At 43.4% G+C, this 13,150-nt stretch overlaps 1 protein-coding gene across 1 annotated transcript in view; it reads left to right on the top strand.

Moving 5' to 3' along the window:
* Window positions 1-1,355: 1,355 nt before the first annotated feature.
* Window positions 1,356-13,150, top strand: part of LOC148520008 (epithelial sodium channel subunit alpha-like) — a 91,577-nt gene continuing 79,782 nt past the window's right edge. Inside the window, exon 1 of the mRNA XM_088475817.1 lies at window positions 1,356-1,849. Coding sequence (XP_088331943.1) covers window positions 1,356-1,849 — 494 coding nt within the window. The remainder of the gene's footprint in view (window positions 1,850-13,150) is intronic.

The raw sequence follows: 13,150 nt of genomic DNA, 5'->3' as shown, positions 1-13,150 counted from the left end.
TTGTGGATCACTGCCTTGGAAGATCAATATTATGCTCTAGAATGTTGAATTCATGTGATTACTCCATTTTTCCCTTTCATATCTTTTCTTTCATATATCATCTCTCCTGGGTGTGCATAATGTGACATTTAATTTATCGGATACAGCAATGTGTAAATTTCACTAAAATAACAAATTTAAAAAGGAACAAAAAAGAGAAAATGTAATAGAGTCACATATTAATGTCAGTCACATAAAATCAAGGATGGAATAGTATAACAGTAAGTGCAATATCTACAATTAGAGTCTCAACATAGGAGTCAACTTTTAAATTTGATTTGGGTGGGCTCTTGTTGACCCTTCCCACCCATAGGACAGAAAAATGTCTCGGTTAGTGGCAGCAGCATCAGAATATGGTTGGTTTCAGTTAGAATAAATAAGGAACTTAGGAGCTCATTCAGACCCGGTCGCTAAGCTGCACTCGCTCGCTTGCAAAAGGGGCCGGGTATGCAAATCAAGCGATCGCTCTTTGTGGTGTAAGGATGCCCTCTATGTCTTAGTGAGTGACGGCAGTTAGCGTACGCTGGACTATAAAACCTTCCACCTGTCACTCGCAGCACACGTCATCTCCAGGAAGTGTCTGATCAATCGGTAACATAATGAGCCATCAGAGATGCTCGCAGCCCTTGTGGTTGCCTTTCCCCGCCGCAAGCACTGCGAGCAATTCAGGGTAAAACACAACCAAGTGACGTGTTCAATTATGCTACTTTGCTAATTATGTACACCCATTAAACCCCTATCTAGATCAGACACGCCTGCGTTCGCAGCACCACTCCCCCGTTCACAAGCACCTTCCCCTGTTACACCCACAAACGGCGCTGCCACTCAAAGTAGCAACCTGATAGTGGCTTGCGAGCAACCAAAATTAGATCGCAAAGACTGGCTTGCGCACGCGCACTGCGAATTATACGCATGCGCAGACGGGTGAAAATCGCTGCGAGCGAGCGCAACTTAGCAAATGGGTCTGAATCAGGTCCATGGTTAACATACTGTATTAGTTTTCTCTGTCTCACAAAGACATACAACTTATCAATTGGAGATCCCTGTGATGGGCCTTTAAAATCTCATGTAAAGCTGCTTTCTTTATTTTTAATTACTTGCTGCTAATTACCAGCAGGACATGCCCTCATGGGAAATCACTGCCATGAGATGGGTTATATAAACCATAGCCTTTGCTACCATTCTCCATTATATTACTTGAGCGTTTCCATCAAGCAGTGAGAATTGCATTGCCAACTGATCATCAGCTCCTCATTCTCTATATAATTACATGTTGAGACTTTTTAACACTTAGATCTGTTGATACTCTGACAGACATGAGCCAGCAGAATACCTCCTTACACTCAATCTGTAGGCGAACCCTACGTCACACTAGTGCACATGGAGTGCCCAACATCATAGAGTCCCAGAGCCGGTGGAGGAGCTGCTGCTGGGCAGCATTTGTATTCCTGGTACTAAGCTGTATGCTGTGGCAGTGCAGTCAGCTATTTGCCACCTACCTGCATTACCCCACACAAGAAAAGGTCACACTTGTGAACAGCGCCAGACTCACCTTCCCAGCAATCACCTTTTGCAATCTTAACCGTGCTCGTATGTCCCAGATTAATTCATCCAAATATCAATCTCTAACTGAACACTTGTCATTAATGTCAAATGCTAAAGGAGATGATGGACTACTCATCAATGCTAAGGAAAGATACTTTGCTTTTGCACTGTCTCAGCTTAGTACCCAGGAGCAGATGACATTGGGACACCAGCTACAGGACATGCTGATTTCCTGCATATTTCATGATGAGGTCTGTAACGAAAGGTCAGTACACTTAAAGGACAAGTAAAGTAACTATTTGAAAATAATGAACAGTAGACATGAGCCATTTGGTTTTACAGAAAACTGACAACACCCAAACTTAGCGGTTCCAAGGAGAACTGAGTGCTAGCTCGGGTCTTCCCACCACGCTCAAATCTCAGAACAAGGCAAAACATAATTTTACCTGAAATGACGGCTCTCACATGTTTTGCATTGCATATGAGAGTCTGTCCCTCTTGATCAGTTGCCATTTTACATAGGAGAGTGCAGGGAGAGGGTATGGGCTTTAGTTGGTCTTAAAAAACATTCCATTAGGACGCCATTAGGAGGACAGAAGAGAGTTGCAGTAGTAGGTAGATAGGGAGAAGGTGAGAAGGGTAACTGGCTACAGGCATTTTTGTCACTGTCTATGTGTGTTTGCGAGACATACTAGCTAGCAACAACTGCAATATAGTGCACTGTAGCGCAGACTACTGTGTGTTTGTCAGACATAGTAATACCTGCAATCTAGTGCTGCAAATAGGCTGTTGTGTTTGTGTGCATTTTTTTTACTGTAAACTTGCACTTGTGAATTCAACTTCAAGATTATATGTCCAAAAATGTTCTGTGTCTGAGTGAGCTGCACCCCAAAGAAAGAAGACCTCTTTTCCTATTATAAAATAAATTTGCAAAAAATAAAATAGATAAAAATACATTGTGTTTTTGCTCGTGTTAAAAAAGCATTTCAAGTCTTTTATTATAATTCAATTCTAATTGTATTTTGCAAGAGTGTGTGTTTCATAGAGGCAGCATATACTACTGTACTTAGTGGGTGTGTAGATGTATCCTTATCAGCTGCACTTCAAAAATAATAAGTAAAAAAATACTTATTTTGCTGGTGTTACAAAAACATTTCAAGTCTTTTATTATAATTCAATTAAGATTGGATTTTATCAAAAGTGTGTATTTAAATTAGGCAGCATATATTACTGTACTTAGTGGATGTGTAGACATGTCCCTGTCAGCTGAACCCCAAAAAATTAAGTGGAAAAAGTCTTTTTTTTCTGTTGTTGGCAAAAATCTCCAGACTTTTAATAAAATTGCATGCTAAAGGTAACAGTCCTTCAGTTCCATATCTCATTGTACATTCACTTGTTTTGATGGCAGTGAAGTTCAACTATAATAGCTTTACTCCTGTCCTGGTATGAAAATTAAAATTAATCATGGATCAGTCGATAGAGCAGCAGGAGCAACTCAGTACTAACGCTGGCAATCATAGTACTTCTCCAACATCTACTAAAGGAAGCAAAGGGCAAAGAAAGTTTAAGAAAGGACACCTCAAACATTATTTCACAATCTTAAACAAAACATCACCTCTAACGATGTAGGGAAAAGTTACTGCTGAAAAATGATAAATTGCCAATATGCCATATATACACCACATACAGTGGCAAGAAAAGGCTCAGATCATGGCCTTTCTTTGCATGTGGTGGTCCTGCTACTGCTGTTGTATGCATTAGAATGCCTATTGTGAAAGCTAGGGCCAAACACATTCAAGGATCTCCTGTAACTTCGCATGCACCACCTTCTCGATCTGAGTCCAGATGTGTCACCTTTAAAACAGGCAAATCAGTGCACAAAAAGAAAAAGATCTTTAAGGCTAAAGAACAAACTATGTGTTCACAAACTTCACAGAGGAGAGTCTAAGGGCATCCATGAGTGTTGTGTGTGAGTCTGACATTTTTTATTCTTACACTGTAGAGAAGCCTCCACCATTTCTGAATCATCTGCAAATATGAGGCTAAGTAGTAGTAAAAGTAATGATGACATAGACATTGAGGATGCTACTGTGGAAGTGCAACATGGTTAGTGTGATATTTGTGTATCTGACACTAATGAGGATGTTGATAATGAATGTGTTGGACAAAATTAAGTTAATACAATTCTGAATGAAGTTGTTTTTGTCAAAGTAAGTCAGCCACCAGTGGCAGCATTTCTTGCCAGTCATAAGAAGGCCATTGTCATGTCTATGCATATGACCAACTTCTTCCGTGTGGACCAACATTTGTCAAGGCATCTGTACCATTTGCGATGCCAAAGTAAGCAGAGCTAGGGACGTTAACCATCCAGATACCTCCTTGCTGTTACATCATTTGCAGCAACTTCATGCAAATTATGTAGCAAAATTTGGAAAATCATGTAAAAAAAACTTGAATGGATAGATACCAGCACATGCAGTCTCCACCAACCACACCTTTACCATCAACCTCCGCTTTAGTGATCAGATATAGGCCCTCATTCAGAGCCGTACGCTCTGAGCAGAGCGCACGCTCTGAATGAGGGCCGCCCTCCATAAAAATGGAGCGTCCTCCTGGACGCTCGTATAGCTGTTGGTCACCACCCACAGCCTATATAAGCGTGCAGTTTGATGGCCGTGATGGTCTTGACCATCACGACCATCGAAACTGCGAGCCGGAGCCTGCGGTTGAGGTTTTCAACCGCAAGCCACGGAGTGATTTTGGCTCTATCAGAGCCAAAATCACTCCCACTGACATCACTAGTGATGTCAGTGGGCCGGCTTCTGACGGGAGGCGTTCCCGTGGGAAAACCCCCGTCAGGGAGGCATGTCCCCAGCACGCCCACCAAAGGGGGCGTGCTGTCAATCAACATCGACAGCACGCCCCCTTTGATCAGACACAACGAGCGAAGGACTTTCCTTCGCTCGTCGCGTCTGGCGCATGCGCTAGACGGAGCTCCCTCCGTCGTGCGCATGCTCAGTGCAGAACATCGACCCACTGGTGAGCGGACAGCCGCTCGCGAGTGGGTCTGAATCAGGGCCATAGTCCTGCATCCAATTTGCAAAGGCAAACTGACTCCTCCCCTATCCTGAATTCCCAGGAAGAATCCTTGCACACTTGGGCTGGTGCTGCTGGGGGTGAATCTTTTTCATAGAAGGGGACCAAAAGACTAGTAGTTTCAAACAACAACTGACTGTGAAACAAGTTACAATAAGAACCAAGTATGACAGATGCCATCTTGTTGCACGATGGATTACTGAAACCATGATGGCTATGTTAGTAGTAGATCTGCATCCAATATCCACCATCAATGTATCTAGTTGTAGAAAATTAGTTGAGGTCATGTGCTCATGCTGCGCTTGATTCCATTATACCAGAAAAGCAATTCCTGACTTGTACAGGTACGTTCAAAAAACTTATTCTTGGATTAGAAAATGCAATTTACCGACTATCCACTTAACTGTAGATATGTGGACAAGTAGTACTGGTCAAATTAAAGATTACATGACTGTGACAGCCCACTGAGTGGGTGTATCCCCTTCAGCAGCAGCTATATCTAACATTCAATGCCAGATCCTTCACAGACAGGCTTCTCTATGTATCACCGGCTTCAATAAGAGGCATACTGTCAATCTGTTGTGAAATCTCAGGGATGTGATAGCAAAATTGTTATCACCGCTAAGACCCTCCTCAGGATTTGCCATTTCTGATTATACAAGTAACATCCAATATTGAGGGGCCTGTGCATGTGCTGCATCCGTTCTGCGCATGTGCATAATGGGTCCTGCGTGCAGTCACAGTCAATCATGCTGCAGTATTTGGGAGGCAGAGCAAGGACAGCGAACTTGGACTGCATTTTGCCTCTATTTGTAGGTGTACCAGGCACATGGTCTATACTTCCCTGCAGCTGTGCAATACTGTCGACATCCGAATCAGGCCCAATATAGTAATAATATACCTGAAATAACAGGTGGAAGTGTGTCATAATGTGATTGATGGTAGAGCCTTGCTAACACCACAATATCACTAGATATTATGAAGTGCAGCAATAACATAATAATTAGGAAGCTTTGTGACATATGAATAGTGGTAAAATGTTTAATCTAGATGTGTCGGCAGTGCAGGAGTGCCGGCAGTATCTCAATGCGAGGTTGCCAGCAGTGTCGGCAGTGCAGGAAGTATTCTGAGTGTGGACATGCCGGCAGTGTTGGCAGTGTGGGGCTGGCGGTGGTGTCCTCAGTGCGGGAGTGCTTGCAGTGCAGGAGTGCTGGCACTGTTCTGAGTGCAGAAGTGCCAAAAATGTCAGCAGTCTGGGCTGCCCTCAGTGCGGGGTTGCTGGTGATGTTGACAGTTCAGGGGTGCTGGTGGTGTTGGCAGTGCAGAAGTGCCGGCGGTGTAGGGGTGCCGGCGGTGTCGGCAGTGCAGGGGTGCCGGCGGTGTCCTCAGTGCTGGGTTGCTGGCAGAGTCGCCAGTGCTGGGTAGCAGCGATGTCAGCACTGTCGGTGGCGGTGTCTGCAGTGCGGCGAGGGCCGCCATCTTGCGTCCGGTTGCCTCAATGTAGTTTATTGGGAAGCTCTGATTGGCTGAGAGACATCACAGACGGCTCTCTCAGCCAATCAGTGGTCATGCCATTGATTTCAATGAGACTTTTGAAATTGGTGCCCAAGCCAAAACCACGAGAGCTGTGAGGGATCTCAAGGTTTTGGCTCGGGTAGGGATCCGAGACAGACAGGGAGACCCAAGCTGCGGCTCGTCTCGTCTCAGATCCTGGAACTTTGGGTGTGTTTGTATTCCAAGGAATCTGAACCGCTCATCTCTAATTTAATCTGCTAAGCATTTAACACTGATAAGCCTATTCATCTGGAGCATATATATATATATATATATATATATATATATATATTATGTACTATATGTGTGGAAAGTATTTTCAGGTATTTTTCTATTTGGCACAGATAAACTGTAGCTTATCATAATACTATTATCACCAGATGTAGCTCATCATAATACTATTATCACCAGAAGTAGCTCATCATAATACTATTATCACCAGATTTAGTTCATCATTGTACTATTATCACCTGTTGTAGCTCATCATAATACTATTATCACCAGATATAGCTCATAATACTATTATCACCAGATGTAGCTCATCATGACACTATTATCACCAGATGTAGCTCATCATAATACTATTATCACCAGATGTAGCTCGTCGTAATACTATTATCACAAGATGTAGCTCATAATACTATTATCACCAGATGTAGCTCATCATGACACTATTATCACCAGATGTAGCTCATCATAATACTATTATCACCAGATGTAGCTCATCATCATAATCAGATGTAACTCATCATAATACTGTTATCACCAGATGTAGATCATCAGAATACTATTATCACCAGATGTAGATCATCAGAATACTATTATCACCAGATGTAGATCATCATAATACTATTATCACCAGCTGTAGCTCATCATAACACTATAATCACCAGATGTAGTTCATCATAATACTATTATCACTAGTTGTAGCTCATCATAACACTATTATCACCAGATGTAGCTCATCATAACACTATTATCACTAGATGTAGCTCATCATAATACTATTATCACTAGATGTAGCTCATCATAATACTTTTATCACCAGATGTAGCTCATCATAACACTATTATCACCAGATGTAGCTCATCATAATACTATTATCACCAGATATAGCTCATAATACTATTATCACTAGATGAACGTAGCTCATCATAACACTATTATCGCCAGATGTAGCTCATCATAATACTATTATCACCAGATATAGCTCATAATACTATTATCACCAGATGTACCTCATCATGACACTATTATCACCAGATGTAGCTCATCATAATACTATTATCACCAGATGTAGCTCATCATGACACTATTATCACCAGATGTAGCTCATCATAATACTATTATCACCAGATGTAGCTCATCATAATACTATTATCAGCAGATGTAACTCATCATAATACTGTTATCACCAGATGTAGCTCATCATAATACTATTATCACCAGATGTAGATCATCATAATACTATTATCACCAGCTGTAGATCATCATAACACTATTATCACCAGATGTAGCTCATCATAATACTATTATCACCAGATGTAGTTCATCATAATACTATTATCACTAGTTGTAGCTCATCATAATACTATTATCACCAGATGTAGCTCATCATAATACTATTATCACCAGATGTAGCTCATCATAATACTATTATCAGCAGATGTAACTCATCATAATACTGTTATCACCAGATGTAGCTCATCATAATACTATTATCACCAGATGTAGATCATCATAATACTATTATCACCAGCTGTAGATCATCATAACACTATTATCACCAGATGTAGCTCATCATAATACTATTATCACCAGATGTAGTTCATCATAATACTATTATCACTAGTTGTAGCTCATCATAACACTATTATCACCAGATGTAGCTCATCATAACACTATTATCACTAGATGTAGCTCATCATAATACTATTATCACCAGATGTTAGCTCATCATAATATTATTATCACCAGATGTAGCTCATCATAATACTATTATCAGCAAATGTAACTCATCATAATACTGTTATCACCAGATGTAGCTCATCATAATACTATTATCACCAGATGTAGATCATCATAACACTATTATCACCAGCTGTAGATCATCATAACACTATTATCACCAGATGTAGCTCATCATAATACTATTATCACCAGATGTAGTTCATCATAATACTATTACCACTAGTTGTAGCTCATCATAATACTATTATCACCAGATGTAGCTCATCATAACACTATTATCACTAGATGTAGCTCATCATAATACTATTATCACCAGATGTTAGCTCATCATAATACTATTATCACCAGATGTAGCTCATCATAATACTATTATCACCAGATGTAGCTCATAATAACACTATTATCACTAGATGTAACTCATCATAATACTATTATCACCAGATGTAGCCCATCATAATACTATTATCACTAGATGAACGTAGCTCATCATAATACTATTATCACCAGATGTAGCTCATCATAATACTATTATTACTAGATGTAGCTCATCATAATACTATTATCACTAGATGTAGCTCATCATAATACTATTATCACCAGCTATAGCTAATCATAATACTATTATCACCAGATGTAGCTCATCATAATACTATTATTACTAGATGTAGCTCATCATAATATTATTATCACTAGATGTAGCTCATCATAATACTATTATCACCAGCAGGGCCGGATTAACAATGGGGTGGGTGGAGCTGCAGCTCCATGCCCTCCCATGAAAATAGGCCCATACCGCCAAGAAAGATACACTGGAGACAGGAAAAATAAATTCCTGTCACCAACAGCGGCCGTCCGAGATCCTGCCCATTCAACCCATAGCCCCAACTCTCTACCCCCGCCCACACGGGTGATTCCCCAAGTCCTCTGAGTCCTGGCCGCCAGTCATTCAAACAGCAGTGCAGTGGAAGGCTTTGCTTCACAAGCCTTCCCTGCATTGCGTAGTGTGCCTCAGCCTTTTTTCTATGCTATGTGATGGCACACTGTGTGATGTCACATAGGTGCGGCTGCCGCACAGGGCTCTATGTGGGTGGGTGCCATTGCTGCCACTGCTGATACAGATGGGGGTCCATGGTGTACTGAGAAGGCAGTGCTGACTGAATTATACTGACTTCAGGAGTGCTGTCTGTAGCTGTACTGCCGGCAGCATGTGTCAGTAAGGCGACCTTCCTGTCAGCGTGGAGCAACCCATGGAAGGTGTAAACCTGCAGATGGAGCCGATTCCGAGGAACAGAGAAGAAGGTAAGAGAACAATGGGGGGGGGGGATGGAAGGAGCAGAACACCGAGGAAGGAGGGAGGTGAGGAGCACTATAATGGACACGAAAGGGGGCATAATTATGGACACAGAGGGGGGGCACATGATAATTGACACAGATGGGGACACACAATAATGAACACAGAGGGGGGAGTATAATAATGGACACTGAGGCAACAACAATAATGGACACAGGGGAGGAATATAATAATGGACACAGATGAGGGGCACATAATAATGGACACGGGGGGCACACAATGATGGACACAGGAGGGGTCATAATAATGGAAACGGGGGCACATAATAATGGACATGGGGGACATAATAACATAATAATGGACACTGGGGGAGGCACATAATAATGGACACTGGGGGAGACACATAATAATGGACACTGGGGGGGCATAATAATTAGAAATGGACAGAGAGGTGGGGCGAAATAATAAACACAGAGGGGAGCATATACTAATGGACACAGAGGTTGGACATAATAATGGACACAGAGACACACACACACGATAATGGACACAGAGGCGAAAGAACATAATAATGGACACAGAGAAGGGGAAACGGGGACACAACAGTGCATACAGATAAGGGGGTATCACAACACAGAACATACAAATGAGGGGGTATCACAACACAGAACATGCAGATGAGGGAGTATTACAATACAGAACATACAGATGTGTGTCTGTTATGTGGTTGGGACGTGATCGTGAGTGAGGGGTACTTTATATCTGTGTGTCAGTTACAGGGTCCGGGAGTAGTGGTGACAGTAATTTCAGATGGTGAAATATGGGATCGATGAGTGATAGTGAATGACGGGGATTTCAGTTTTTGAGGATTGGTATCTGAGTGGTAGTGGTAAGAGGTTCTGTATACAGCATTAATTGATGGGTGACAGGTAAGGTAAGTGTAGTGTAGTACAGGCAGCAATACTTACACCTGTGCCTTCACAGAGGTGACCACTATCGGCCTACCAAAATATGTGTGTGTGGGAGGGTGGTAGCAAATATATATGCGAACAGGGGAGAGATGGTTGAAGGTAGGAGCTAGCTATGCCCATCATGGTGCTAGCCACTCCTCCTGTACAGACCACTCCCCACAGCACTGGTCATGCCCCCCCACATAAATAGTCACACCCCTCTGACTGGTCACACCCCTGCGGTAGCATACAATAGGCCCTTTATAAATTTCAGCTCCAGGCCCATGTGGACTTTAATTTGGCACTGATCACCAGCTATAGCTCATCATAATACTATTATCACCAGATGTAGATCATCATAATACTATTACCACCAGATGTAGCTCATCATAATACCATTATCACCAGATGTAGATCATCATAATACTATTATCACCAGATGTAGATCATCATAATACTATTACCAGATGTACTGTAGCTTACCTCCTCCTCCCCTTCTCCCCCCTCCTCTGTCTGCCTACTCTTCACTCCTCACCCATTACTCCACTTTCTTCCTGTTCTACCCCCCCTCTGTCCTACTACCCCACCACCAAACCCTCCTCCTACACTCCTCTCCCTGTCACTTCACCCCACTGCCATCCACATCTCCCTCCCTGCCCACCTCCTATTGGTTCCCTTTCCAGCTCAGGTGCCCGCACCATCACTAAACTCTATTCATATCGGTCCCCCAAATTAATCTCACCTCCACGTTACAGCAACCCGGACAATCTCATTCACATCTCCCCCACAAATGCTATCTCTCTATCCTGTGCCCTCTGGAATGCCAGGTCAGTCTGTAATAAACTGGTCCCCACCCATGACCTTTTTATCTCCAACTCTCTGAATCTCCTAGCCATCACTGAAACTTGGATCTTACCCTCTGACACCACTTCTCCTGCTGCTCTATCCTCTGGGGGCTTTGCCTTCTCCCACACCCCCCGGCCTGGGGGTCGCCATGGTGGTGGAGTTGGGGTCCTTCTATCCACCAGTTACTCATACCAGCTAATACCCTCTGAACCATCCCTTACATTCCCCACATTTGAGGTTCATGCTATACGACTCTTCCAACCAGTAAACCTCAGAGTAGCTGTCATTTACCGTCCCCCTGGCTCTCCCTCCAAATTCCTTGACAACTTTGCTTCCTGGCTCCCTCACTTTCTCTCCTCAGATCTTCCCTCCATTATCCTAGGTGATTTTAATATTCCTATTGACATTCCCACAGAATCCTCTGCAGCTAAACTCCTTACCCTCACCTCTTCATTTGGTCTCGCCCAATGGACCTCCTCACCCTCCCATGTGAGTGGGCACTCACTTGACCTGGTCTTTACGCACCGTTGTGATATTTCTGATTACTCCAATTGCCCATTCCCCCTCTCTGACCATCACCTTCTCTCTTTTAACCTATCCCTCTCTCCTTGCCCTCCTCTAACTCCTAAGGCTACCATTACTAAGCGTAATATTGAGGCCATTGACACTGTTGCTTTTTTCTCCCTGCTGGACTCTCTTCTCTCCCCTATCATTTCTCTCTCCTGTCCTGAACAAGCTACTTCCCTGTACAATTCCTCCCTTGCTTCTGCTCTTGATTCTGTTGCTCCAGCAATAACCACTCACCCTCGCAGATCCACACCACAACCCTGGCATTCCAAATGCACCAGATACCTACAAAAGTGTTCAAGAATTGCGGAGCGTCAGTGGAGAAAGTCACGCTCTAAGGCTGACTTCCTCCATTTCAAATTTATTCTCTCCTCCTACAGTGCTTCCCTGTCTCTCTCCAAACAAACATATTTCAAGAACCTCATCTCCTCCCAGTCCTCAAACCCCCGGTGTCTCTTTGCCACTTTCAACTCCCTACTCTGCCCTTCCCCTCCTCGCCTTCCCTCCTCGCTCTCTGCCCTCGACTTTGCCACCTACTTTACATCTAAAATTGACTCCATACATGAGGACATCATATCCCATCAGACCCTTAGCACTCCTCTCCCTCCTTGCCCTTACCACCCCTCCCCTTCTGTCTCACCAACTCTGACATCCTTCTCCCCTGCTTCTGGAGAGGAAGTCTTGGCCCTCATACGGTCCTCCCCTCCTTCCACCTCCCCTCTTGACCCTATCCCTTCCCGTCTCCTCTCCCACTTGTCTCCTTCTGCCTGTTCCCATCTGGCTCACCTCCTTAATCTTTCCCTATCATCTGGCTCTGTCCCTTCTGCATTCAAACATGCTCTTGTCTCCCCCATTCTTAAAAAACCTACCCTTGATCCTAACATACTTTCAAACTATCGACCCATCTCTCTTCTCCCTTTTGCTTCCAAACTCCTTGAGCGTATTGTCTACAACCGCCTTACCACCTTTCTTTCCTCCCACTCCCTCCTTGACTCATTTCAATCTGGCTTCCGATCTCTCCACTCCACGGAAACTGCCCTCACGAAAGTCAGCAACGACCTCCTTGCTGCCAAATCCAAGGGCCACTACTCTCTGCTCATTCTCCTTGACCTCTCTGCTGCATTTGACACTGTAGACCACCCTCTCCTCCTGCAAATCCTTTACTCTCTCGGTTTACGTGAAACTGCCCTCTCCTGGCTTTCCTCCTACCTCTCTGATCGTTCCTTCGCTGTGTCCTCTCATGACTCCTCTTCCCCTCCACTTCCACTAAAGGTAGGAGTTCCCCAAGGTT

This window comes from Taudactylus pleione, unplaced genomic scaffold (assembly GCF_031769625.1).
Source record: "Taudactylus pleione unplaced genomic scaffold, aTauple2 ptg000178l, whole genome shotgun sequence".
NCBI lineage: Eukaryota > Metazoa > Chordata > Amphibia > Anura > Myobatrachidae > Taudactylus > Taudactylus pleione.
This window is presented reverse-complemented; position numbering and strand designations above follow the sequence as displayed.